The 27,576-nt window shown below is 34.6% G+C and overlaps 1 protein-coding gene across 5 annotated transcripts in view; it reads left to right on the forward strand.

The window, feature by feature from the left end:
• LOC121371392 (ryanodine receptor-like) overlaps positions 1-27,576 on the forward strand; it is a 129,535-nt gene that overhangs the window by 47,306 nt on the left and 54,653 nt on the right. For 3 of the 5 annotated variants that reach the window (XM_041497254.1, XM_041497253.1, XM_041497256.1), the window contains 21 exons: positions 4,666-4,795; positions 5,258-5,497; positions 7,304-7,529; positions 7,884-8,158; positions 8,715-8,890; positions 9,581-9,801; positions 10,113-10,203; positions 10,540-10,683; positions 11,061-11,224; positions 11,861-11,939; positions 12,152-12,241; positions 13,483-13,620; positions 14,013-14,078; positions 14,380-14,455; positions 14,736-14,859; positions 15,956-16,193; positions 16,892-17,013; positions 17,383-17,493; positions 25,570-25,808; positions 26,234-26,315; positions 27,186-27,212. In XM_041497254.1, the coding sequence (XP_041353188.1) occupies positions 4,666-4,795; positions 5,258-5,497; positions 7,304-7,529; positions 7,884-8,158; positions 8,715-8,890; positions 9,581-9,801; positions 10,113-10,203; positions 10,540-10,683; positions 11,061-11,224; positions 11,861-11,939; positions 12,152-12,241; positions 13,483-13,620; positions 14,013-14,078; positions 14,380-14,455; positions 14,736-14,859; positions 15,956-16,193; positions 16,892-17,013; positions 17,383-17,493; positions 25,570-25,808; positions 26,234-26,315; positions 27,186-27,212 (3,059 nt within the window). Of the gene's footprint in view, positions 1-4,665; positions 4,796-5,257; positions 5,498-7,303; positions 7,530-7,883; positions 8,159-8,714; positions 8,891-9,580; positions 9,802-10,112; positions 10,204-10,539; positions 10,684-11,060; positions 11,225-11,860; positions 11,940-12,151; positions 12,242-13,482; positions 13,621-14,012; positions 14,079-14,379; positions 14,456-14,735; positions 14,860-15,955; positions 16,194-16,891; positions 17,014-17,382; positions 17,494-25,569; positions 25,809-26,233; positions 26,316-26,915; positions 26,943-27,185; positions 27,213-27,576 lie in introns of all 5 variants that reach the window. The other 2 variants (XM_041497252.1, XM_041497255.1) reach the window with 2 other exon arrangements.

Below are 27,576 nucleotides of genomic sequence, written 5' to 3' on the forward strand. Positions count from 1 at the left end.
ATTAACACAAAACTTAGACATGCTAATTACTCAAGGTGTTGGTAAACAGACTATATCCTGAGTTTAGTGTCATTATTAAAATGTTTCCGGCTAAAAGTGCTTTTTATCAACTAAAATTACATACTAAATTTATTTATTTGTGCGGAATATGTGTTTCTTATCAACTTAATGTTTATAGCTGCATAAAATTCATTTTATTTCCTGATATATAATTATTTAATTCATACAAAATTACTGTTAAAATCCTGTTTGGACTACTACAAACATTCGGACAACTAGAAACACATTGAATACTGTATAACAGATTACTATTTATTAAATGTTTTTTTCACGAATGCACATTCACAACATGTAAATTTCTTGAACAGTAACATCACCTTAAAGCTTAAAGTGCTGGGCCAGACCATACACTAAAATTTCAAATTCCACAATTAAATGCTTTCTTAATTCATTGCAATAATATTTTGCACCGATATGTAAATCAATAATTACGAAAATGCCCCATAAAAGTATTAAAACATCACTCCTGTAGAACACTGCCGGAAACGACCGAGTAAAATTCTCGGTAAAAACATTTGCCTGTAAATAGCCGTGACGTCACGAAGGGAACGCGCTTCACAGAAACCTACCACGAGATGACTTCCAGCGCAAGCGAATGTGGGACTGACATCGACTGCCAAGCTTGATCATGCGATTCTTCTTTCGATGATGAATAGTGTAGTAATGACGATTGGACTAATATTTGTGCAACACAACAAATAATGCCTTATCAGTTTGAACCTGGAACATCTTCCGACGAACCACAGGCCTGACAGATGACGATGAAAATGGTCGTGGAGACAGCTTACCACTAATTTACAACAACTTTTATTCTTGTTTTGTTCTTTAGCTTTTCGTGTGAATTATTTTGCTACACTGTATGTTCTAATACTTGTGATGTAGTAGAAAAGACGATAAATAACTCTTGAATTCTACGAGTCAAGTGGACCCGATATCGGTAATTTTAAGAAATAAACAAAAACGACTTTTAGTCCGTCCCATCCCTCTATGAAGATGTTTTTTTGTGTGAATAATTTCAGTTTAGTTTGACGTAAAAAAAAAAAGTAAAAGTGTTTTGGAAATAACAAAACAATACTATTTTTTTTGTGCAGTTGTGAAAACAGTCTACTCAGAAATAAATAACTTATTTTAATTTTAAAAAATAAACAAAAACCGACTTTTAGTCCGTCCCATCCATCTATGAAGATGTTTTTTTGTGTGAATAATTTCAGTTTAGTTTGACGTAAAAAAAAAAGTAAAAGTGTTTTGGAAATAACAAAACAATATTATTATTTTTTTGTGCAGTTGTGAAAACAGTCTGCTCAGAAATAAATAACTTATAGCACATTCCATAGTATGAAAAAAGGTTTTCTCTGTGGGAGGTATGGTAAAATTAATTTAATGTACCATCGACGTCCCAAACGGAATACGATATTTACGGAAATATTATTCTACATTTTTCAGCTACGATACGTGAAACAAAATAGATTTTAATCATTTAACGTAAAAAAATCTACAATTTGGATGTAAAACAAATCCATTCTAGTAAACAAAAGTGAAACATTCTACAGTAAACAGGAAAAAGTGCGACGTTTCTAACTGCGTTCAGGCGCATGCGTTTGCAAAAAGTATTGTAATGTGCATGTGCAGTTCATCATTTTCCATTTTTAAGACAACTACATAAAAAAATATATGTTTCTTAATTATGCACAGTTGCCGAACACTTAATTTATTCAATTTTTTTAAAGGTCCGGTCCGCGTTTTATCAACACATATCGCTCACACTTGATGTCAATACTGACAGGCATTGCCTCCATACCTGTGCATAGTTTCTAAAATATAATTTTTTTAATGAATTGATTCTAAATTAACAAAATTTATATACTCAAAATTATTTACAACTGTTATGAATGGATTATGAATACTATTCACTACAATAGAGGCACAAAAATGTAGCATACCTTTTGCAGATCAAATATAATAATTGAAAACAAATTCTAACAACAGGGGTCCTAAAAATCATAAAAATTAAATTCTTTGGCCTTGTTGATCTGGCACGTGTGAGGTCATGTGACACGCACCGAATGTTAATTCATCTTTCTCCATTTTAAGTCAATTTCTACGAGTCATGTGGACCCCATATCGGTAATTTTAAGGAATAAACAAAAACGACTTAGTAAAATTAATGGTTTTAGGGGTTTGTAAAGTTTTTGATTTAGATACTTACTTTTCTCAACTTTATTGTTTATAAAAATGTTCCTGAACTGTGAAGAAAAACCTTATAAATGAACGACATGCCGATGACAACAAATCGGATGTTGATTGCGCGAACCGTGCACGAGAAAACAAAGTGAACGGAATTTGAAGCATAACACAGTTAGGGACGTTGACGATATTTATAGTCTGTTTTACAGGGAACGCCTTTTTTCATACTATGGAATTTACAAGTCATTTATTTCTGAGCCGATTGTTTTCTATGATGCATACAAAATTAGCTTCTTTTTTTTTCTTTTCTTTTTACAAAAAAACCCTACATTTTTGTAGGATGGGACGGACTAGGCTATAGATACTTACTTGTCTGTACTTTATTGTTTTAATGTAAAGAACTGTAAAGAAAAATCTCACAAATGAATGAGATGCAAACGACAACAAATCGGATGTCAATGATTGCATGAGAAAACAAACTGACCGGAGTTGAAAGTATAACGCAATTTGGGACATTGATGATATGCACCCCAAGGTCGTTTTGGTGTGGATGGTGTCGGCTTGCTGTCATTTGTTTTGTGTCACAAACAAATTGTTGGTATGGCATCTTTTTTTAAAAGCCATAACACATGGTATTCCCATATCTCGCTTAAGCCGACAAGCCAGTTCGGACGAATCGAAACTAAAGTGTCTGCTGTCGCAACGGTCTCCAGCATTTTCTTCCTGTCCAGTATTTCCACGTTGTTTTAATCAAATTCACACACAGCTTTCTCACAGCAACATTACTAGGAAATGCGTGAAGACTAAATTTATCGGCTTTTGTATTGTTACAGCCGCCAACAACATGCTGTTTAACCATAATAAACACAAAAGAAGCAATGAACAATGGCGCTGACTATCGAAAGAAGTTCCCTTTGTGACGTCACGGATGAAATCTTACGGAAATTCCCGAAACGAATTCAGCTGGTTCTGTTTTTCAGGGGAATATTTTTAAATGGAAAATATACCGGTATATAATATAATTTTTTTTTTTTTTTTTCTTTCTAATCAGATTAAATAATATCTTGATTGATATAGCTCAATACATCATACATCTGGCAGAGCACTTTAAGCAGACTCTAAGCTGGAAAATAATGCATGAGTGTAAATTTTGCGACTTGATGTTGGAGGTGAAGAACATGATGTTTATATGCACACATTTTCTTCCTGGTTTACGATATACAGACACTGATATTCTGAACAAGAAATGTATGCACTTGGTGTAATATTTGATTTTAGTTGTTAAACAGACTGTATTAATTGGAAACATGTTACAATGGCAGACAACTCAGACCATGGCACTCTCTTTAATATATACTTAGTTAATTAAAAAACCCAAAAACATATTCACATCAGTATCAATTAATTTTTTCTTTTCTTAATATTTCTGTCCTAATTATAGCAATTTAACTTAACAAAGGGTATGGGCCTTGTGGGATGTCTGTATACTTTCATCTTAGTTAGAATTGCAGTAACAAAATGTTTTACCTTGTATGTTATTGCATTAAAGTTAATATCATATTCTCTGAGATATTGGTTATTTTGTACCAAAGATCTAGCTGTTGTATACCAAAATATCTAGCTATGTTTACTGAAAAGTTTGGCTACAGTAATTTTTATCTTTGAAAATATATCAACAATTTTCTTGTTACTAAAAGAACCAAAATGTTAACAACTACAAAAAATTGCTCTCCTACCTTTATTTTTTCGTTACATTTTACTCACATTTTGTCCTGACAAAAATCTAGGAAAAACCATTGCAATGACACAGATTCCACATACTAGATGATAACCATGTCACCAATATCGACTTCGCTGAGATCGCATAGGGCAAAAAGCATGTAATTTTGTGCCGGCTGCCATTTTGACTTTTTATGGAATATTCTCCAAGAGGGGTGAAAGGATATGACTTAATCTAGCAATGTCATAAAATGTTATGATATAAAAGCAATCGTAATGACGTCATATTAATTTTTTAAATTATTTTTTGTTTGTTTAAATATACCACTAAAGATCATTGATTTTATATTAATTATGTCACATACTTTGTAGGCTTTCACCCCTCTTGAAGAGTATTCCATAAAAAAGCAAAATGGCAGACGGCAGAAAACTGCATGTATTTTGCCCTATGCTATCTCAGCAAAGTCGATACTGGCAACATTGTTACAATCTCATATGTGGAATCTGTGTCACTGTAATGGTTTTTTCACAACTTGTGTGTGGACAAAATTTGGGGGAAATGTAATGGTAATTAAAGGTAGGAGAGTAATTTTTTGTAGTTGTTAACATTTTGATTCCGACAGTAGACAAAGCTACGTATACATGATGGATGTTATATTTACTTTATATGGTTATAGCAATACTGAATTATTGTTTTTTTAGGATGCTGCAGCTGATATGGTTGTCATGTGCTGTCGATTTCTGTGCTATTTCTGCCGAACAAGTCGTCAAAACCAGCGAGCAATGTTTGAACATCTCAGCTATTTGCTTGACAACAGCAACATGCTACTGGGTTAATATCTGAATCAGTTCATATTTTAAAAATTGCATAACATGTAACATCTCTGGTGGGTACCATAAAATATTAAAATGTATTAGTATGTTGATTGTTGATAGGTTGTCTTCCTGTTCTGTTCTGTTCTATCTGTCAATAGCTTCTCCCATCTGTTTGTGTATCTGTTTTTCTATCTCTGATGTTTGCTATTAATTCATATATTAGCTTTATACAATATAAGGTTTTGCATTTTACTTGGTATCAGCTATGCCATCTACTTCCCCAAAAGTTTGTACATTACCTCATTTTGATAATTTTATTAAGGTTAATATTTCATGTAAAACTGTAACAAGAAATTATTCTTGAAGCTTTTATGAAAAACTGTTATTGAATACTTCATACTCCAAATAAAAGCATATGTTGTGTATTTGTGTCTCTAATTCGTTTTCTTTTTGAACTGATTTATATTAAAATTTACAGCACGTCCATCTCTGCGTGGGTCTTGCCCACTAGATGTGGGCTGTGCATCACTGATGGACAACAATGAACTTGCCCTGGCCTTGAGGGAGTCTCACTTGGACAAGATATCTGCCTACTTGTCAAGGTGTGGTCTGCAGTCCAATGCTGAACTCATGGAAAAAGGCTACCCGGATATTGGGTGGGATCCTGTAGAGGGAGAGAGGTTCTTGGACTTTCTGAGATTCTGTGTATGGGTTAACGGTATGTATGTGTTACTATTACTAATCACCAACAACAGATGAAAGCAATTTGATAGGGTCCTTTATTGAGGGTAGTCTATGACAAAACCCTGTAAAACAATAACAATAATCTTAAAACATATAAAACACCATGATACATACATCCGCATAAAAAGATACTAAAGTTGTACAAATATACTCTCTGCAGTATGTTTATACAAAAAATAGAATACTCTTGGTTAAATAAAGAAAACACAATTAGATAAACTAATTGAATAAGCGCTACTTCAAGCATATAATTAAATATTTATTAATTTAACATTAATAAATAACCCATATGGTAACATATTCTCAATGTATAAAACTAAACATTAATAAATAATCTAAACTAAGGGCAACACAGAGTGAAGGTCTCGATCAGTTAACTATAAAACAAATAAAGTAATACTAAAACATGGATCACAACTGTTACATAGCATACATAATATATATATATACAAATGCAGGCATTTTCTATTTCTTATTGACATGCTAAATGAATACTATTAATTATTAATCATTAAGCTACCACAAGGTTTATTATAATTATACTTTAATTATTACACCTATATACATCTTTAGATATAACTACATATATAATCCAACTATTAAATAAGCCAGCATTACTTCTAAACTAAATAATGTTTATGTCTAATCCTTCACAGATTTATATTTAATACTAACTATAATTTACAAAACTACAATTACTTCTTAATGATGTTTGACCATATGCATATTAGTATAAAGAAGTGCAAATAAGAAAAGATAAATAAAACTAACCTCAGGATTTCAAAGATGGCGAACTTTAAGGGAAGGAAAAACATGTCTTCTTGCCAGGCGAGATTTTAAAAAGAGTAAATAGTCACCAGTTGGCTTAGCCAAATTAGCCAACTGCAGAACCGTGGTCGATGTCACAGGTCAGTGGTCAACAGTCAAATACCATCCCAAGCTGCCGTTACTGATCCAAAGTGTGAACCCACTGATTAAAACTCAATGATGTGTGTTTGTGTACAGTGCCGTGCAGTAGCTTAAAATCACTAAAATACCACCTGGTTACATATGCAGTGTCAAAGTATTTTTATTAAGCTTTCTCATGTGAAATACATATAAGATATATAGAGGATACTCCCCTCGTGTCTTGTGATATCATAATTTATCAGCACGAGTTGATAAAAGTATGAAATCCCGAGGATTTTTATACTTTTATCAATGAGTGATGATAAATTATGATATCACAAGACATGTGGGGAGTATTCTTTTTATCATCCATTATCATTCTTTTCATTTGCGACAATTGTAAACAATGTCAGTAATGTGGATTGAATGTCACTATATTTGAAAGTGGTAGACTCGTTACCTAGCAGAACGACAGTGGCGTGACGTCACTAATGATAGGTTTAGTGCAGAAACATACACAGTGACGTAACAAAATAATGTCTTGTGATTAAAATTTGACCAATCAAGATAATAAGCTATATCTCCTAGGAGAATATCGCAGGAGATATAGCAAATTATAGTGCCAGCGATATTTCCTACAAAGCCTTTAATGGATGATAAATAAATCTAGGAACATTAGTTTTTAAATAATTGTTAAATGTACAGTGAAACCCCTTAAAACCAGACCTCAGTAAACTGGATTTCCTTCAAAACAGGATGTTTTTCATGGGTTTTTTTAAATACCAGTATAAAGCAGAACCTCTCTAACCATAATGAGACTGCTTTAAAAAATGAACTGACAAACAGGCTAATTTTATTTGATAAGATAGAATGATATTAATATCAATTCTAGGTGAAAGTGTGGAAGAAAATGCCAATCTTGTTGTGCGTTTGTTGATTCGGAGACCAGAATGTCTTGGTCCAGCTCTGAGGGGAGAAGGTGGAGGTCTTCTACAAGCAATCCGAGAGGGAATCCAGATGTCAGAGCAAATAACAGCCAGCAGGGATGGGACAGCGTGCAGTTTTCTAGCTGCCATGAATGATGACGATGACAGTGGAGGGAACTTCCTCTTTCAGAGGTATTTATTGGGTGTGGATGTGGGTAATTTTTCACATGCTTCCGTCAGAGAACTTTCAAACACAACCTCTGAGTTCGCCAGAAAGTTCTGTCCAAGACAGGAATGGTATCATTGACAGAATCTAAAACTTAAATCAATGAATGATTAAGGAATGTATATTAAATTATGAAGTAAAGTAACTTGTCATAAAAGACATTTATGCATTTTGTTCTTTTGTCATCCATTATTCCCTTGAAGTCCATACTGGTTTGATGTGCCTTTTCTATGTATGTAACTATATAAAACATTAAATGTATCTATAGGTTTGTTACTATTAGTATACATGTACATGTATATTCCTTTATCATCTTCCAGCAAATATGACTTCTCTGCTCTGCCACCTGAGGATGACGAGGACTACATAGACATGGGTGGAGCTATCCTCAACTTCTATGCTAGTCTAGTTGACCTGTTGGGTCGGTGTGCACCTGATGCAGAGACAATAAAGGCAGGCCGCAGTGACTCTCTGCGAGCCCGTGCTATACTCAGGAGTTTGGTTTCCATGGAGGACTTGGAAGGAGTTCTGGGGTTGAGATTTATTTTGCCTGTCGGTTTGCATTCAAATCCACCAATATCAGGAGACCAGGACAGTGAGTAATACATAATTACCTGATGAGGGCCTGACTGATCTGGGATAGTGGGAAATTAAAAAGTTGCTGATTCTTCAAAAATCTAGTCATGGATTAATTGAAAAAAAAAATTAATTCCTGTATAATATTAAAATTTGATCCTTACAAAATAAGTGTATATCTCTAAAAAAAAGCCCCAACCCAAAACCCTACTAAATATAAAGATGAAAATCCTCAGGATAATTTTTTTTTCAGAATTCAAAATTTTAGCACTATCTCATAAAGTTCACAGTTATCCTCTACTTTTCAAGATCTTACAAGAGTTTTCCCAATTTTTTGCTTAGATGTCATTTTCATCTCTATAACAGATTTGTTTTGCGCTAGGAATGTTTTTAATGTGCAATCCATAATTATGGGATGCATATTATGTACTCAAGAATGACTGATGAGGTCATTAGAAAATAAAAGTATTCAATTTGACAGGAATTTAAGTAAAGAAGCAGCTTAATTCCGTGACAAGTAGGTGAACTTTCAGTTATTTTTTATATTTAAAAATTATCTGTTGTTTTTTTCTCAGCTGAAAGTCAGGCTCCACCACCTAGTGACCTGCCCCCAGGGCTGCTGCCAAACCACAAGTCATCAATTGTGATGTTCTTGGAACGTGTGTATGGGCTGGATGACCAAGTCTCATTCTTCAGAGTTCTCGAAGAGGCTTTCTTACCAGATTTAAGAGCTGCAACAACCCTGGATAGTGTAAGTTTCTGAATAAACAATACAATGTAATTCTATTCCAATGCTACATTTATCTACCTACATGATTCTGTATGTGTTTTCTATAAATAATACTATTCCTAACTTGGCAATGATGTTCGAAATAATTATCAGTCAAAGGCCTAAATGATTCTTATCATTCAGTAGAGCCTAAATGATTCTTTGTTTGATGTTAATTGTAAATCCCAATGTAAGCATGTTGTTACAATGAAAGTGACAAAATAAATATTATTAAATTAAATTTATTATTAATGTTATGAATGTCTAACCTTATCATATCAAAAGCAATTGTGTTGATATATTTATTCATTTTATTACATTTTTATGTCTGAATCAAGAGGGGATATTTTTTCTCCATTAATTTTGGCAAAGAAGTGTTTCTGCACATTGAAAACAAATTTACCTTCATGTTGGTACACTGACTTTTACCTTCAATAATACCTTCTTGATCAGACACTTAAACTTGTTGAATTTATACAATGATAAATAATTTATTCTAAAATACAAAAATCTGCATTGTTGTTTAATGTGCTTAGGAGAAGCAATTATGATAAAAATAAAGTATGAATGCTTATCGACACCCTAGGATGAAAACCATAGTGCTTTGATTTGCTACATATTTCTTTGTACAATGCATTCTACTTTCATTGTGATGTTAATATATTTATTCAGGCCATGGCATCTGAAAGCGACATGGCTCTTGCTCTGAACCGCTACCTGTGTGCATCAGTCCTGCCACTGTTGATGAGGTACAGCGAATACTTTGGAGATGCTGACCACTACACTCACATACTGGACTCTCTGTTACACACCGTGTACCGCCTGTCCAAGTGCAGAACTCTCACCAAGGGACAGCAGGAGGCAGTATCGGATTTCCTTGTAGCATTTACCACGTGAGTCATCTACCTTGATCAGACACTTAAACTTGTTGAATTTATACAATGTTAAATAATTTATTCTAAAATACAAAAATCTGCATTGTTGTTTAATATGCTTAGGAGAAGCATTTCAAATTTTGTGTTTTGATAAAAGTACTTGCACTGATGGTGCATTACACACCTTGTTAATCATGGTTAAAATTATCAGTATTGTCGTGTACATAGTGAATAATCTATTGAACATGATTAATGCTTTAGTTTAGTTGTATGTAGTGTATCTGTCACTATATAGAGTTGCAATGTTTTGTGTTAAATGTTTTGTTTAGTCAGCTGCGACCACCAATGATGACAAGTCTTTTGAAGAAACTCACCAGAGATGTTCCTGCATTGTCTGAACATGCCATTGTACCACTGAGAGTAAGTTTTTTTTTCTTTATAATTTCATTGAATCATTAAGAAGTCTGTAACTTAATTAAATTTTAATATATTGTATACAATATTTATGTTTTTTGGTTTTTAATGTAATAAACTATAATTCATATTTTCGTTTTTGATTCTTATATGCTGGCAAATACAGTTTCCTTTTAATTAAAATCACACCACTTTTTTTTAGTGTTAATAAAAAATAGTTATGTATGACATCCCATTATCAAGTAAAGTAACTTGTCTGACCAAAATATATCATGATAAATCTTAAAGAAGTTTAAAAATAATTTTATCATTATTCAAATTTGCCTTGTTTCATTTTCCTAGGTACTGACATCACATTATGAGAGAGTTGGAAGATACTATGGCAGTGGTGGAGGAGGATTTGGTTCTCAGGGAACTGCCACCGAGGAAGAGAAGCGACTGACCATGATTCTCTTCAGTGGCATTTTTGACTCCTTGGCACAAAGGGTGAGTTACAATTTTACATGGGATATATATCAAATTCATAAATATATGGTGGCCAAACTATGGCATAGTCATGTGATTTTTCAACGTTGATGATTGCGAGATCTTTGATATGAATTATTTCATATATCAGTGAATATTTGTTATAGATTCAAACTGGCAATACTGATAATAGAAATTTTGTCCATGGCATAAATCAAAATAATGAAAGAATTTGAGAACTAATTTATGATAGATTGAACTTAAAATTTAACTGGACTATTTAACAAATACATATATATTTAAAAGCCAGTTCAAAATGATTAAACCTGATGGACATAAATTGCACATGTACTAGCATTTTGAAGGACCTTGTGCATTAAAATAGTTTTTTGTCACAGGCGTATGATCCAGAGTTGTTTTCCAAAGCCCTGCCATGCTTGTCTGCAATTGGCTGTGCTCTCTCACCAGAGTATGCTATGAGTCACACAGATGACAGCTGGGCTCAACCATCCAGTAGTGACATTGAAGGAATCTACGTGCCTCGCCCAGTTGATATATCCAGGTTAGCCAGGGTACAACCCATATAGCATGGAAAGCCTTTCATATACATTATGGGCCATATTTACAAAGCCTCTTTTAGCCTTACACATGTGTAACTACATATATTTACAATATTTTAAAAATAGCTGCGTTTAAGAAAAACAGGTTTGTAAATTTGGCTCTTTAAGTTTTGTTATGCCAGGGTTATTTCAAGATTAGTTGATTATAAGGCCTCTCTTATCCTCCAAAGTTGTATCAATAACAATAATCTACAACTTATTTCACATTAATTCTATTTTTATTAGCAGCACATGAATTAAATCAAAGATATCCTATGTTGGTAATGATGACATAATGTCATCTTGACAAGGTAAGAGTTCAAACTGTTTTAGGTACGTAACTTTATCCACCATTTTAATGGTTAAAAGACATTGTTAAAAGAATTTTTTTTAAATGAAACGTCAAAGGTTTTGTACTGATATAAATTAAGAGAAATATTATTTTTGACCTAGGTGAGACATATTCCATAGCCTTTCAACTCCTTATAGAATTTGACTATTATTTCAAGTGAAAACAGTTAAATAAAAAGAAATATTTGTCTGGTTTTGTTTTTGGTTTGCCTTTTGGATTTATTTTGTCTGTATGTTTTGTTATGCAGGGTAAATCTGAATCAATCCCTGGATTCGGCTGTTCTCAAGTTTTCTGAACATTTCCATGACTGCTGGGCTGTCAGGAAGGTAATGTATTTGTTATTGATATTGCCAATATACTACACGTGTATGTAGCAGTAGTATTTTTTAAGGTTTTAATATTTTGTATTTTTAAAAATGTTTTATGCTTTGTAGACATGAAAATTATTTCTTGGTGTGTATAAATTTCCACTGTTAGACAAACATGTTAAGGTTGTATATATATATTTTGTTGTACATTAATACTTATTTCTTTTAAGATTGAGTGCGGATGGGCATATGGGACAACCTATGATGAGCATAAGAAAAGTCATCCATTAATCAAGCCATTTCATCTGCTTGATGAAAAGGTAGGTTGTATATTTTCAATTCCTTTCAACTAATGCAGTAGTAACCTATTTTTACCACATAAACTTATATAAGGGTTCTTACATTCGGTATATACCTTCAATTACTATCTCACAGCAAACATGACTTCTGTGCTTTCCTATCTGAGGATGATGAAGGAAGGAAGGAAAAGTTTTATTTAACGACACACTCAACACATTTTATTTATGGTTATATGGCGTCGGACATATGGCTAAGGACCACACAGATATTGAGAGAAAAAAACTCACTGTCACCACCTCATGAGGGATCTTTTATATGCACCATCCCACAGACAGGATAGTACATACCATGGCATTTGTTACATCAGTTGTGGAGCATTGGCTGGAACAAGAAATAGCCCAATGGGCCCACCGACAGGGATAGATCCTAGATCGATCGTGCATCAGACGAGTGCTGTACCACTGAGCTAGGTCCCGCCCTCCTGAGGAGGATGAAGACTACATAGACAAATGCGAGGTCCTACATTTCCCATGAAAACATTTCAACTATGATTATAATAAAATATTTCAAATTATAATAGTCAAATATTTCAGATAATGTGTAATATAATAATGCTTCAAAATTATCACCATGAAAACATTTATTACAATATTACCATCAAACTTATAAGCCAATTATTTGAACCATATAGATGGACTGCTGAGCTTAGAGATTCTGAAATAGTTTACACTATCTCTTGAATGCCGATTCATGGGAGGGACGTAGGTCATAAAGTGCTCTCTTGATGCACAGTTGGTCTGGGATCGATCCCCATTGTTGGGCCCGTTGGGCAAGCCTCGTCCCAGGTCGAAATTTTCACCACCTCGGGTGTACTTTTTCTGTCCCACATGACTGCATATGATGGAGTCTTATATTATTATTTGGTTTATTCTGCTCCACTGAATATTGGTTAAAACTGCTTCTACCACTCCACCCCGTTGGTGACCCATTGGGCTATATCTCATTCCAGCCAGTGCACCACGACTGGTATATCAAAGGCTGTGGTATGTGTTATCTTGTCTGTGTGATGTGCATATTTGCTACAAATGGAAAAATGTAGTGGATTTCCTCTAAGACTATATGTCAAAATTACCAAATGTTTGACATCCAATAGCCAATGATTAATTAATCAATGTACTCTAGTGGTGTCGTTAAACAAAACAAACCTTTTTGAATGCCCATTCAGTTACTGATTTATGGTGTTTGTGTTGTTGTTTTTCAGGCTAAAAGAAGGTACACTGAACCTGTGCGTGAAAACCTCAGAACGATGCTGGCTCTGGGCTGGACAGTTGAACAGGATAAGAACCGTGTGTCTACAACCCGGGAAAGCATCAAGAGAAGGGCTTCCAAAGCAAATGCTGTGAGATTTCATGAGCTCATTCATAAGAGAATTTTTTTTTTTTAAACTAATCATCCATATATAGTGAAACCTGTCTAAACCGGACCCAGAACGAAACATAATCCTGTCAATACCACCCAAGTTACATGGTCCCAAATTTTCTAACTTCTAAAATGCGACCCTCTAAACACGGGATCCTGTCTAAATCAGATAAAGTTTAGGTCCCTGGCATCATTTGGTTTAGACAGGTTTTACTGTATCAATCCATTTATTTAGTTTTTTTGAAGAATGTTTTATCTTATTCTGTTGCCCATCCATCTATTCATTAGTCCATAGCATGCAATTTTTGTTTACCTTCCCATGCACAGTGACATTATCGAATCATAACTAAATTATTTAAATTTGTTTTTCAGTTTGATCATGGATACAGTCCTAGACCATATGATCTGAGAAACATTACACTCTCCAGAGATTTACAGGTTTGGATAACTAATTCTTAACTTTATTTCTTCCTACATAATAAATAATTAAAATATTGTATTTACTAATGTGTTTTTTATTAAATAGTAATAATCAATGACAAATGATTATGGAGTGTTATTTAGTTTAATGGGTGGAGCATACAAGTGGTCTTTCTGCGAAATGAAAATGTTTATCATAAGACATTAAATAGTCCAAAGTTATAAATTGAAATATTTATTGAAAAGATCGTAATAGTACCTAAAAAATTGAAATGTAACAAAACAACTGGTAGTATATTTTTTCAATTTGTTTTTATAGACTATGGCTGAGAGGTTGGCAGAGAATGCTCATGACTTGTGGGCTAAGAGAAAGAAAGAAGAACTTGATGCAATTGGTGAGCAATTTATGTAGTTACAAAATCTTATGATATGATTTTAAATTAAATAATTATTACTTTCAATAATTAAAACAATATATTTTGTAGTTGTATTATAATTCTTTTGGGGTTTGTTAAGAATAAATCCTGAATTTTGTAAAATAAAATAAGATCTTATGTATCTAATTTGTTGTATTTGGAAGTAATTACCCAGAATTACAAAGATTCCATAATGAATACGGAGTCAATTGCATGTTGCCATTATGCCAAGTGAAATGCTGTATTATAATTGTTCTAGGTGGTGGTGTTCATCCCCAGCTGGTGCCCTATGACATCCTCACAGACAAGGAGAAGAGCAAAAACCGGGAACATGCTCAGGAGCTTTTACGTTTTCTGCAGTTTCTCAGTTTCAGAATCTCAAGGTCATTAGTGGCATGCTCTTGTATTTTAAAAAAACATTTTATTATTTTAAATTTAATTACTTTGGTGGCTTTCACAATTAAAAAAAACTTTCATGAATGTTAAATGTGCCAATGTGTCATAGGAAACGTTTTCTGCAGTTTCTCAGTTTCAGAATCTCAAGGTCATTAGTGGCATGCTCTTGTATTTTAAAAAAACATTTTATTATTTTAAATTTCATTATTCTGGCTTTCACAATTAAAAAAAACTTTCATGAATGTTAAATGTGCCAATCTGTTATAGTTATATATTTATGAAATAAAATAAATATATAACTATGATAGTAAAACATATTGTGACACTTTTAATATTATGTAATCTATTTCTACATGTAATTTATTTCTTGAATGGCTTGAGTATTTGTGACACACTATCTTTTAGTTCATTTGCTAAAATTACATGTTATTTGTATGCTTCGTTTATACAGTGGAATTGATAACAAATTATATAATCATAAATTAGCATGTATTTATTTTTGGTCATATTTCATTTTCTTAAATTGTAAAGAACATATTTCCAACTAGAATCCTGGAAATATATAAATATCTGTACTAAATTTGATCTCTGATCATGATAATCATAATATCACATATCAATAAAAACAGTACTAGGAATTACTATTAAATAATGAAGAGATTTTAGTTAAAATAATCATAATTTGTAGTAGATTATTTCAATGTTGAAATCTTATTTTAAAAAATATTTTAACACAAGTAATTAAAAGAGACAAATCATAACTTTCACAGTGCTCATTTAAATTGTATCATATTTAATATTGCTATAGACTATTTGAAAGATAATTAATTAATTGATATGTAAGATCCTTGAAAATGTAATTTTTATAATGAAAAAACATTACACAATCCTTAAAACTCCATAAAAAAATATGTTGTTTCAACAAATGCAAATGTTTTACTTGTCTTTAGCATGTCTGTGTTAATCAGTTTCATTTCAGTATTTCTGTTGGTGATGGTTGCTTGCTTAACTCTGTTGTTTTGTTTTTCTTCTTTCTTTCTCTTGGTTCATCCTTGGTGTTCTTTCTGCACTTCACGTCATTAGTGGTGACATGGGCATGGATCGCAGACGTGAATCTCATTCTAGGCACAGCGGGGCATCGGGTGAAAGTGCAGTGGGTGTGTCTGCGACGGAACGCAGATTTGCATACAGCTTACTAGAGAAACTGTTAGACTTTCTAGACAAGGCTTCAGTGAACATGAGTTTATCTCGAGCCAGCAAAAAATACAGTAGGAGAGAGAGTTACACACAAACTACAGAGGATGTCAAGTTCTTTGGAAAGGTAAAACTATGAATATTCTATGAATACATAATAGCAGTTATGTGAAGTTATTAAAAGCACGGGCGGGACGTAGCCCAGAGGTAAAGCACTCGCTCGATGTGTGGTCGGTCTGGGATTGATCACCGTCAGTGGGCCCATTGGGCTATTTCTCCTTCCAGCCAGTGCACCACAACTAGTATATCAAAGGCTGTGGTATGTACTACCCTCTCTGTGGGATGGTACATATAAAAGATCCCTTGCTGCTAATCGAAAAGAGTAGCCCATGAAGTGGTGACAGTGGGTTTCCTCTATCAATATCTGTGTGGTCCTTAACCATATGTCTGACGCCATATAACTGTAACTAAAATGTGTTGAGTGCATTGTAAAATAAAACATTTCTTTCTTTATTAAAAGCATATTATGCTGTTATTAATTCTAAACAAATAAAACTGGATACAAATGCTATGTTCAACCTAAATTCTGCTAGATTATACCAAAAGAGCAAAGGATCCCAGGCTTTTTTAAATTTTGTTGTTTGTTTTAAGTCATATGATTTTTTTTATACAATGTGTTACTGAAAATAACAATTATTGTAACATTTTAGAATATTTTATTATTTCTATATTATATAATCATGACTTGATAATCTTTCCCAGTCAGAATTGTTAAGAGTGCATACCTTTTGTAATAAAACCTCATTTGTTTAATATGTCTATTAGGTGGTGCTGCCTTTTGTTGAACGATATTTCCGTGCTCACCGGATTTACTTCATTTCCTCTCCAAACACGCCACACAGCACATCAGGGATTGCCTCTGTCAAAGAGAAAGAAATGACAGCCAAGTAAGTTTTTTTTTTCTTACAGTTGAAGATGATCTTTTAAAAAATGTTATTGCATCTTGAATTATATTTGTACAAAATAGACATCAAAGACTGTTTAGACATAAAAGTGACATGGTTACAAAAATCAGTGAACATATATAATATACATCCTTTCACTTACGAGGTAACAAATCAGAAAATACTCATGTACAATACAGTGGCATACATGATCACAATGTAGTTAAAAATGAGTGTTAAAATCAATTATAAAGATTTTGACAAAGTATCATCATAATTCCACATGATTAACTTGTTATCTATTTTGTGAGTAAAAGTACCATTTTATAAGTGATGCATTTATTTTACCTGGTTTTTGTTTGATGTTTTCAGTTTGTTCTGTAAGCTTGCCCAAGTTCTGAGGTCAAAGATTACAGCGTTTGGTCACAATGTGAACATCTCAGTACGTTGTCTGAGAGTTCTGGTGCAGGCAGTTGACTTCAGGTTTGTATTTACTTTAACCACGGATCACCACAAGATGCAATTTATGGTCTTTCAGGTTATGTCTCCTTTAGAATTGTAAAAATACCAAAAACAAACATCCATATTATGAATCCTTAAACATTTTGTGACAGCTATTTAAATGCTGTACACTGCTTTATTTCTAGTCCATCAAGATGAAAGTTAGGTTTTATTATTTACCCAATTTTCATCCTGGTAATTGCCATGTAATGTCATGTGATGCCCGATCATATGTTGGTGTGGCCACCTTGGTAAACACTCAGCACAACTGATTATATACTGACACACAAAACGCAAAACAGATATTTTTCAATATTTTGTTGTGATTAATTAAAAATATATTTATTGGACTTAAAATAACAATTTATGAGAGGAAGCCATTGATTGGTACTTTTGTCTTGGTTTTAATCCTGGTTTTGTTCTCGGTACACATACAATAGCAGAAACACACAAAATGGTGTGAAATGCGTTTATTACATGCTCAATCATGCTGGATGCAATGCACGTGAAATGCCAGTATGTGGACACATAAAAGTCACGTAACAGTGTCATATTCCTCGTCACATTAAGAATGCGACGATTCAGAGAAGAACAAAGGGAGCGAGTGTTGGGCATGGTTCAAGGGGGGACTTCGCAAAGCCACGTTGCTAGGACCTTCAGAGTCCATTCATCAACTATTGGACGACTTGTTGAACATCATCAACAGACTGGGAGTGTCCGTGATTGACCTCGACCTGGTCAACATCCCGTTATGACCCCATGCCAAGATCGGCAGATTCGACGACACCACCACCGTGACTGGTTCAGAACTACGACGATGACAGCAAGCAACATGATAGGATGTCATGGAAGGCATATCCTATCCGATGACGGTCATCCGTCGACTCAGAATGGCTGGACTCAGATGCAGACGCCCATACTACGGTAACATCATGACACCGCGACATCGTGCTGCGAGACTGCAGTTTGCTCTCCAGAATGGTAATCATCCACCAGCCTTTTACCGGAGCATTGTTTTCTCAGATGAGTCCCGTTTCTCTGTCTCCTTTGCTGATGGAAGACCAGGTGTGTACAGGAGACTCCATGAACGGTACACTGACGGATGTGTGAGGGAACGTGATCGGTTTGGCGGCGGTTGTCTGATGTTATGGGGGGGGGGGCAATCAACTGTGATTTCAGGAGTGATCTCATCATTGTCCACAATGCCCTTACAGCCCTGCGTTATGTTGACCTTATTCTAAGACCAGTTTTCCAGCCACTTTTGCACCGTCACCGAAGACCAGGAGGTCCCCTTCTGTTTCAACAAGACAATGCCCGTCCACATACTGCAAGAATTACCCAGGCATTCCTGCAACCAGCCGGTATCACCATTATGAACTGGCCCACCGTTTCACCGGATTTGAACCCAATTGAACACATGTGGGATGAGTTAGGACGTTGTGTACGTCACCACCAGCTACCACCGCATAATGTCACTGAGCTTGCACAGGCATTGCAGGAGGAGTGGAGGAATATTCCTGTGGCTTATTTGAGATGTTTGTGCCAATCCTTTCCCCGTCGTCTTCACACATGCTCACGGGCCAATGATGGACACACCAGATACTGACTTGATATGGGGTGGGGGGGGGTTGAACTTTTCGATTACTGATGATAACTGGCCATGTTTCCATGTGAATGTATCTCATGAATACCAGTCATTAATGTCATGTTACATTATCCATCAATTCATTAATAGTTTGTAATTATTTGCAATGAAAAGTTGTTTTTGCGTTTTCATTGTGTGTCAGTATATATCATTAATCTGATAAATAAAATTTGCGGGACTCAAATTTTGGTATTAATTCTTCTAATTTGTATAGGGATACCTCTTTAAGTTTTGTTTTTTACACTGATGCAGTGTTTATCATTAATAGTCTGGTCCCATTTCTCAGAAAGATGCTTATTTATCGATGTGCGAGCATTTCTTTAGGATTATATCCCACATACTTTTCTAACCTAATTTGGGTATGCTGAATCCGAAAAATTATGTTAGCCATCTCAAAAATGACGTTTTGAGGGTCAAAATTACCAAAACAAATTGACCATCTACGGAAATAGGATTGTATCAAAAATACATTGTAGCCAAGTATAATAATACACCAAAACACATACCACAGCGTAACAAACACCAGTGTAGTTGCTAAAACTTCAATTAAATTATTAACATAATGTATTCTGAGAAAGGGCATTTGTCTTTTCTAATTATAATAATGTACGTGAGACTTTTAGTACCAAAGATTAGAGCAACGAAAATGGCCAGTCTGCTCCGAAATTTCAAAGATGGAGGACACCTGCAAAATTTGAGAAATGAAATAAAAATAATTGTATAGAAATAGTTGGTACTGAGTTAATATTATTAATATAAACCATATCTTTATTATATTAGAACATATTTTAAGGAAGAACGCAGATAACTCGTCTTCGTTTGAGAAAAATTCTGTGTTTTCATAGGGTTTGTTGAACAAGTGCTCCGGCCGTTCAGTGCGGCTGTTTTGGCTTTTGCGCTGTAAATTGTTCAACAGGTAAATGTTAAAGTAACAAGATAAGTCTGTTTTAAATGCATCAAGCAATAATCTTATAGTAGAACTTTATTAAAATATATTTGTTGTTTTTCTTGGTGTGTAACCTTTTAGGATGTGAGGGTGAAGAATAGGTGGGGTTAAGTTAGTTGCTACGGTCTTTTTTTTTTTTCCTTTTTTTTTAAATTATCCACTACTGACATTGTGTACACTTTTCTTTCGATTAATATTATTTTTAATCTGAGTACGGAGTCCAGCAACAGTCTGAAACGACGTCACCAGGACAGCTCAGATATGTGTATTATTTGTCAAGAGACTAAAGCTGATGTCCTTGAAAGAAAAAAAGTTCAAAGTATTGATACTCTCAAAGAGCATGCTCGAATCAGAAAGAGTTTCAGAGATGTATCAAATATGATGCAATAGATCGAATTGAGAAGCTCGAACCAGGAGTTAGTATTATGTGTCACAGGAAATGCTACTCTCTATCCACACACCGGAAATATATACGAACACTAGAATCAAAGTTTAAAAAAGAAACCAAGCGTTTGAGAAGCAATGTTCCCATTTCAACATCACCTGCATCATCACTTCCATCAGCACCAGAATGCACTGTAGGGCCATCACCATACTCTTTGAGGAAATCGACGAAGCCTGTCAACTGGGATTTGTGTATGTTCTGCCAACACAGTACCATGGGTAAACTATTTAATGTCGCAACATTTCAAGTTAGTGATAGGATTTTACATGATGCTAAATTTGACAACAAAATGTGTGTGCGACTATCAAGTGTAAATGATCTGATTGCAGTTGAAGGAAAATACCATAAAAAATGTATAAACACATTTCAGTATGGAGCACAAAAATGCAAAGCAGAAAGAAAAAGTACTGATCTTGCGATGATATTTCTGACCCGAGAACTAGAGTATGCAGCAACATAATCACAAATCCTGCAACTATCTGATGTATGGCATCGGTACACTATACTCGTGGAAGAAACATCTTCTGTAATACCATCTTCATACTTGTCTAGAAAATCGTCATTCAAAGAAACCTTACAGAATAAACTTCATTATCACTTTGAGTTTGTCAGTCCTCTACACAGAGAAAATCCTGAAAGGGAGGTGTTTCTTATTCCACATGCTTGTGTTCATAACATAATTGGTGATGTTCATCATGAAAGGAAATATGATCAAGACGAAGAGCTAACAATGCCAAAATATGAATCAATGGACAGTAATTTCATTTCCTTGGTAAATGTAGCTCTCAAAATGCAAAAAGATTTGCTTTCAAAGAAAGGACATGCAGGCCTCAATATCAGCGAAGATGATGCGATACACTGTGTACCAGCAAGTCTTTATATGTTTCTGAACTTGCTGTATGGAGGTCAGCAACTACTAAATGTAGATGCTGAATGTGATTATGATGAACCTGTGTGTGATAAACAATCCAAAATACTAAGCGTTGCTCAGGACATTGTTTACGGTGTGAGTGATGGTAAAAAATGGACACCGAAACATATTGGGCTTGCTTGCACTTTGCACCAAGTAACCAGATCAAAACAGTTAGTAAATCTGTTTCACAGTGCTGGACACACATTGAGTTACAAGGACACATTGAAACTTGACACAGCACTGGCAGAAAAAACACTAGAATCGATGGATCCAATGACTGGATACTTTGCGCCAGCTAATCTATCCAAAAATACTTTTACACACTTCACAGCAGATAACATTGACATCAGAGATTCTACTCTAGATGGGTTGAACACGTTCCATGCCACACAAGTAGCTGCATGGCAGCGAGGACAAGATCACTGTTTGAAATTGGATGAAATCTCGTTACTGGGAGAGAAACTTTTAAAGTTCCAGACTTAATGGATAAAATAGTACCTGCTGGTATCATCAAAGGCAAAACAACACCCATTTTTCCAAACATTGTAGACGAAAATGTGTTTTTGTCTACTGAATCTGAAACAGATTCCGCAAGACATGCTAGAGCCACTGATCTGGCTTTTCACTTCAGTCGAAGTGACAAAGATTGCTCTCCATCTTGGTCAGCTTTCAATCAGTCAATCAGTACAGCTGATCCCGAATTAACTAACATCGGGTATATGCCCATTATTCAAGCTCCAGCTCATGATATTGATACATTGAACACTGTTGTGCAGAGGTGTATGCATGTGTCTGAGAAATTATAACAAAAATATACAGTCATTACTGTTGATCAGGCACTATACTTCAAACTTATGGATTTGAAATGGGCAGTACCTGAATACAAAGAGAACCTAATACCAAGAATGGGAGGGTCACACATCACAATGAACTATTTGAAAGTTATTGGTGATCTCATGAAAGGGTCGGGTTTACATGAAATATGGGTAGAATCTGATCTGCTTGGTCCTGTAGCCGCTGATCAAGTATTGACAGGGAAAAACTATAGTAGAGGAATGATAAGAGCTCATAAATTAACATCTCAAGCTCTCTGGAGTTTTATCTTTCTGCAGTTAATGCATTTCATACAAGAGAAAGACATTAAGCTTCACCAAACATTGATGGAAATAAAACATGATGACAATCATATGAATGCTCTTATTTCCACATTGCAGAATGATGCTTTCAGGGGTTACTTCAACGAGTTTGAGGTTAACCAGAATGCAAATTTCAAATTTTGGTTGACATATCTTGATATGGTTTCAGTACTTCTCATGTTTACAAGGGCAGAAAGGGATGGGATCTGGGATCTGTATCTGTATACATTTCGGTGCATGTTGCCATGGTTTCATAGATACGATCACATCAACTACACCAGATGGGGTACTGTCTATCTTGCTGATGCTCATCAATTACCGCAGGAGATCCTTGAAGAATTCAAACGGGGTAATTTTGTTGTCAAAAGGTCCAAAGTAAAATTCAATCAAGTCGACCCAGACCAAAGCCAAGAATGGCTGAATGCAACAGGGAAGAAAGGTGGAGGCATCATTGGCATAACAAGAACTAACACTGCCCTGTGTAGATGGTCGTTATCTTACAACTTGCGATCGCACATTAGCCTTCTGACCAGGATTATGTACAATGTTAACCCAGATGATATTTTGACACACAAAGAGGTTACAAAAAGTCGACAATGCGTGGATTACAAATCGGAAACATCAATTGTCAAAGTTATGAAAAGGTATGAAGTGATGGGTCCAAACTCTCGGACAGATGTCTTGGTCAATCCTGTCACAAAGGATATAGCAACTGATGTCATTCAGACGTCTCTGTTATCTGCCAAACAACTTGGACAGTTGCAGCAATTTGTCAAAGACAGGCTACAAACAAATAATGAGAAAGTTCCAAAAGTTCCACTGCGTGAAAGTTTGAAGAAAAACAATCCTCCTACATTTGCTTCCCTGTACTGCATCGAAAAACCAACAAAGTCTATAGTTGAAAAGAACAAAATACTTTGGGCTGACAGAAACATACTAGTTCGATTGGTCACAGCCTACAAAGCGGGACGGGAAGTAAACATTTCACTGATCATGAAGCATGAGTTGCTTCCTGTACCAATAGCCATTTTCGAAACAAATGGGAGCATTAAAGCAGGAAACAAAGCAGTTTTGACTGATGAACTGATAAAAGGCGTGGACGTGGGTGTGCCTGTGAAATTACTTGGCAAGTCTGCTTAATTGTAGATGGTCAGGCATTGGTGCAAAGTCTGAAAACTAAGGATATCAAAACATTTGGGGAATATGCCAACATGTTTGTTTCTGTTATTTTGCAAAAAGCACTCCATTATGAAAGGGTAGATGTTGTTTTTGATCGTTACAGACCTCTGTCCATCAAATCAACTACAAGAACTAAACGCACGAAGACGCATCATCCTGTAAGGAGAAGAATTGAAAACAGAGAAGTACCATTGCCACAGAACTGGCTAATATTTTTTAGCTATAACAGAAAACAAATCTGATTTAGCAAACTTCCTCTCAGAAGAGTTGATCAGACTTTCACCCAAGGACAAAACAGTTGTAGTTGGTGGTGGTTTCACCGATGAAGATAAAGTGGTGACAAATAACAACGATTTGGATGTAGACCAATTAAAGGCTCAACATGAGGAAGCCGATACCCGAATAGTGCTTCCGCAATACACTGTTCGAAGACATCCAACTGCAATACTATTGTGACACAGATGTCCTGTTGCTTCTGCTTTTTCATTTGCCAAACATCAAAGCTATAATTTGGATGATTGCTGGAACAGGACAAAAGCCAAAGAATATTCTGGTAAACACAGTATTGCAAACAAACCTCACATCACCAGAATGTCGTCACAATTTGCTTGCTTTTCATGCTCTGACAGGAAGTGATACCATTTCATATTTCTATGGGATTTCAAAGAAATCTGCATTCAAAGTGTTTAAAGAGAATGCTGTTTTGTTAGAAGGACTCGGGAAGGGGGTGCTTACTGAAGACACACAGAAAAATGCTGAGCAATTCATTTGTAAACTGTATGATCAGACTGTTGACACCGTTGACAAAGCACGAACAGTTCTGTTTGGGAAATTGAAAGGCCCTGAACATATGCCACCCACAAGTGATGCCTGTGTGTTTCATATAACACAAGCTCTCTACCAGGCAATGGTATGGATGCAAGCTCACAAGCTCATTCCAGATCTCCCAACACCTTTATCAATGGGATGGACTCTTGTGGATGACCAATGCCTGTTCTAATGAAAAATGATCCAATTCCTCAAGCTTATCTTGAGATGATTTCCTGTCAATGTCACACAGGATGCAGAACATTGAAATGCAAATGTAAGAAAGCACGATTGCCCTGTACAGATCTCTGCAGATGTGACAAAAGTATCATTTCAAGTTGCATGAATGCTCGCCAATAAAATAAAATGCTGATAGATTTTCCCTTTACTTAGCATTCCGAAGCTGTCTGATTTTTCTTCCTGTTTCAGTTTTTCTTTGCATGTATTATTTGGTCATTGGTGATATATATAGAATGATTCCTCTCATCGTGTTTGCTATAATAAATTCAATGTAAAGTTGTTTTATTCATACCCATACAGACCATGTTTTGACAAATTAAATTCCTTGATATTAACACTTATAAATTGGCGGCCATCTTGGTTTATCATCTCGCATACACAACTATTTTGTTCAGTTTATTTGAGTAGTATATGTTAACACTGGCTGCTGTTTATAACACCAAATAATGCTGTTAATAACACTTTGATGCCAAATTTTATAATTTTTAGTGACCATTTGGTGGCCATTTTGTTTTTGGCCATTTTGACCCATTAAACGTAATTTGTCAGAAGGCCAACGTACTTTTTTGTATTCAGCACCCCCAAATTATGCTAAAAATCTATGCTGGACCAAATCCTAAAAAAATGCTCGCACCTTCCACCTTTTGGGGAAATGGGACCTGACTATAACATTTGGCTAAAATGTCACTACACCAATATTTTGCATTTCTTGTCTTTTTGAATATACATAACTTATCTGTGTTTCAGATCTGTGGTGAAGAACAGTCCTGAGTTTGTCCGATCGTCCATTCTGCCATTCTTTAACAATGCTGCTGATGACCTGGCGCAGGTGATGGACAACCTGCAGAAGGGCCGGTTCAGTCACGTGAAGGGAACCATCACCCGGGGCGCCACCAGTCTCGATTACGTCCACATGGTGCTGCTGCCGGTCCTCTCTGCAACCTACGACCATCTTGGTGCAAACAACTTTGGAACAGATCTTTTGGGTTAGATTGATAACAATTTGTATTTTTGAGAGTAAACTCCTGCTCATGTCAGTAGACAACACACATTTTTCATTGGAATGCATTTATTGTCTGACACCATGTTTTATTTTATGTGGCGTTGCAGTGTGTGATAGGCTGGTGACAATTTTCAGTACCATACTATTTTTTTCCATTTCAGGACTTCTTTTCAAGTGGGCAAGATTTTAAATTATGGGGTTAATTTGACACCAAAGTTATAAAAAAAAATTGTACCAGGACTCAATGTGATATATATGTTTAATAATAATGTATTTCTGTCTAACTAGTTCAAAACAGTGTTTTGTGAAAATATTTATGAATTATGGCGGAATAATTTCATTTTAATTTAAATACATGTATTCACTATTTCTATGTATATACAAGTTATTAAATATTTGTTTTTGCAGTTGGGGAGGTACAACTTGCCTGTTACCGAATACTTAATGCCCTGTACACTCTAGGCACAAACAGCTCAGCATTTGTTCAGAGGTAAGAAATGTTAATTCAAAATCAAAATATTTATTTCCCCCCAAAGTGATAAGTATATATTTCTTTGTCTTGAAATATTTTTGTATCAGCACCATAAAACAATAACAGTATAATAAGCACAAAAGAGTTATACAATGCCTAAACAGTTTAAACTGATAGTTTCTGTCTTGAATTATAGCAGTTTCTATTGTTGTTGGTTTTTTCAGTTAAATGTAAATAACTAATATGTATACATGTATATTCATTTGTAAATGCTAATATGTTTCTTCAAGCTTATCACTGGTTAATGTGTTACTTAATTAAAACAATGCACTCAAACAGATTTTGTTTATGATAATTATTTTAAATTGTCTTCATTTAAAAACAATTTTTAAAAATACTTCTCTTTAGAAAGAATTTTAGAAATGTTGTATTCAGTCAACTAATGGAGAAAAAAATATAGTTAAAGTAGCCTATTAAATTTTATTTTTATAAAACTGATGTGTAATGTTTTTCTCTTGTGACTGATACATGTACCAATTGCTAAACATAATGAGTTAGAACTGATATAATAGTCATCACAGAAAGTTATCGTGCCAATGTTTTTATATTTATGCATAGCTGGTTGTATGGAGCTAAAAAACCTAAGTACTTTTAACAAATATTATAATTATCTTTTCTTTACTTGCAAAAATCCATTATGAAATCTTTTCATATCTTTCTTCACATGCAAAAACCTAATATTTATCGAGTGGAACTTATTTACATAATATATATTTCTTCACCTGCAATCTGTGTTTGGATGCTTGAGTTTCACTTAAATTGATGTATTTTTCCAATATTAAGTTTGAGTTTTAATACATTTTCTCTTTCTAACTCACCGTGGATTAGGGAAACAATTACAGACGAGCTAGCAAGGTACATGAAGCATGGATTGATATTGAGAGTTTTGTTTTTAACTAAATTACTTATCTTTGTCCACAATATATGATTCCCTGAGAAGTCTGCTTTCGAAGTTTAGTTATTTGCTATCAATAATTTTTAATAAGTTTTTCTGGTTTTGTGTTTTGAGTGAATTTAACTTAAGTTAATAGTATCAGTATGCAGTTAATGATATATATTGACATAATATATACAGCCAGTTTGTGGAAATGGCTCTTTAATGTAAAGCTTTTTTATTTTTTTTATCAGAGTGCTGCTTGAGTTTTGTTGTTTTGGCACATTGTTTTCTCCTATCCGATTTGTTACAGGTTTTTATAACTTACTAACACCAAATAGCTGA

This window comes from Gigantopelta aegis, chromosome 4, assembly GCF_016097555.1.
Source record: "Gigantopelta aegis isolate Gae_Host chromosome 4, Gae_host_genome, whole genome shotgun sequence".
In the NCBI taxonomy this organism is placed as follows: Eukaryota; Metazoa; Mollusca; class Gastropoda; order Neomphalida; family Peltospiridae; genus Gigantopelta; species Gigantopelta aegis.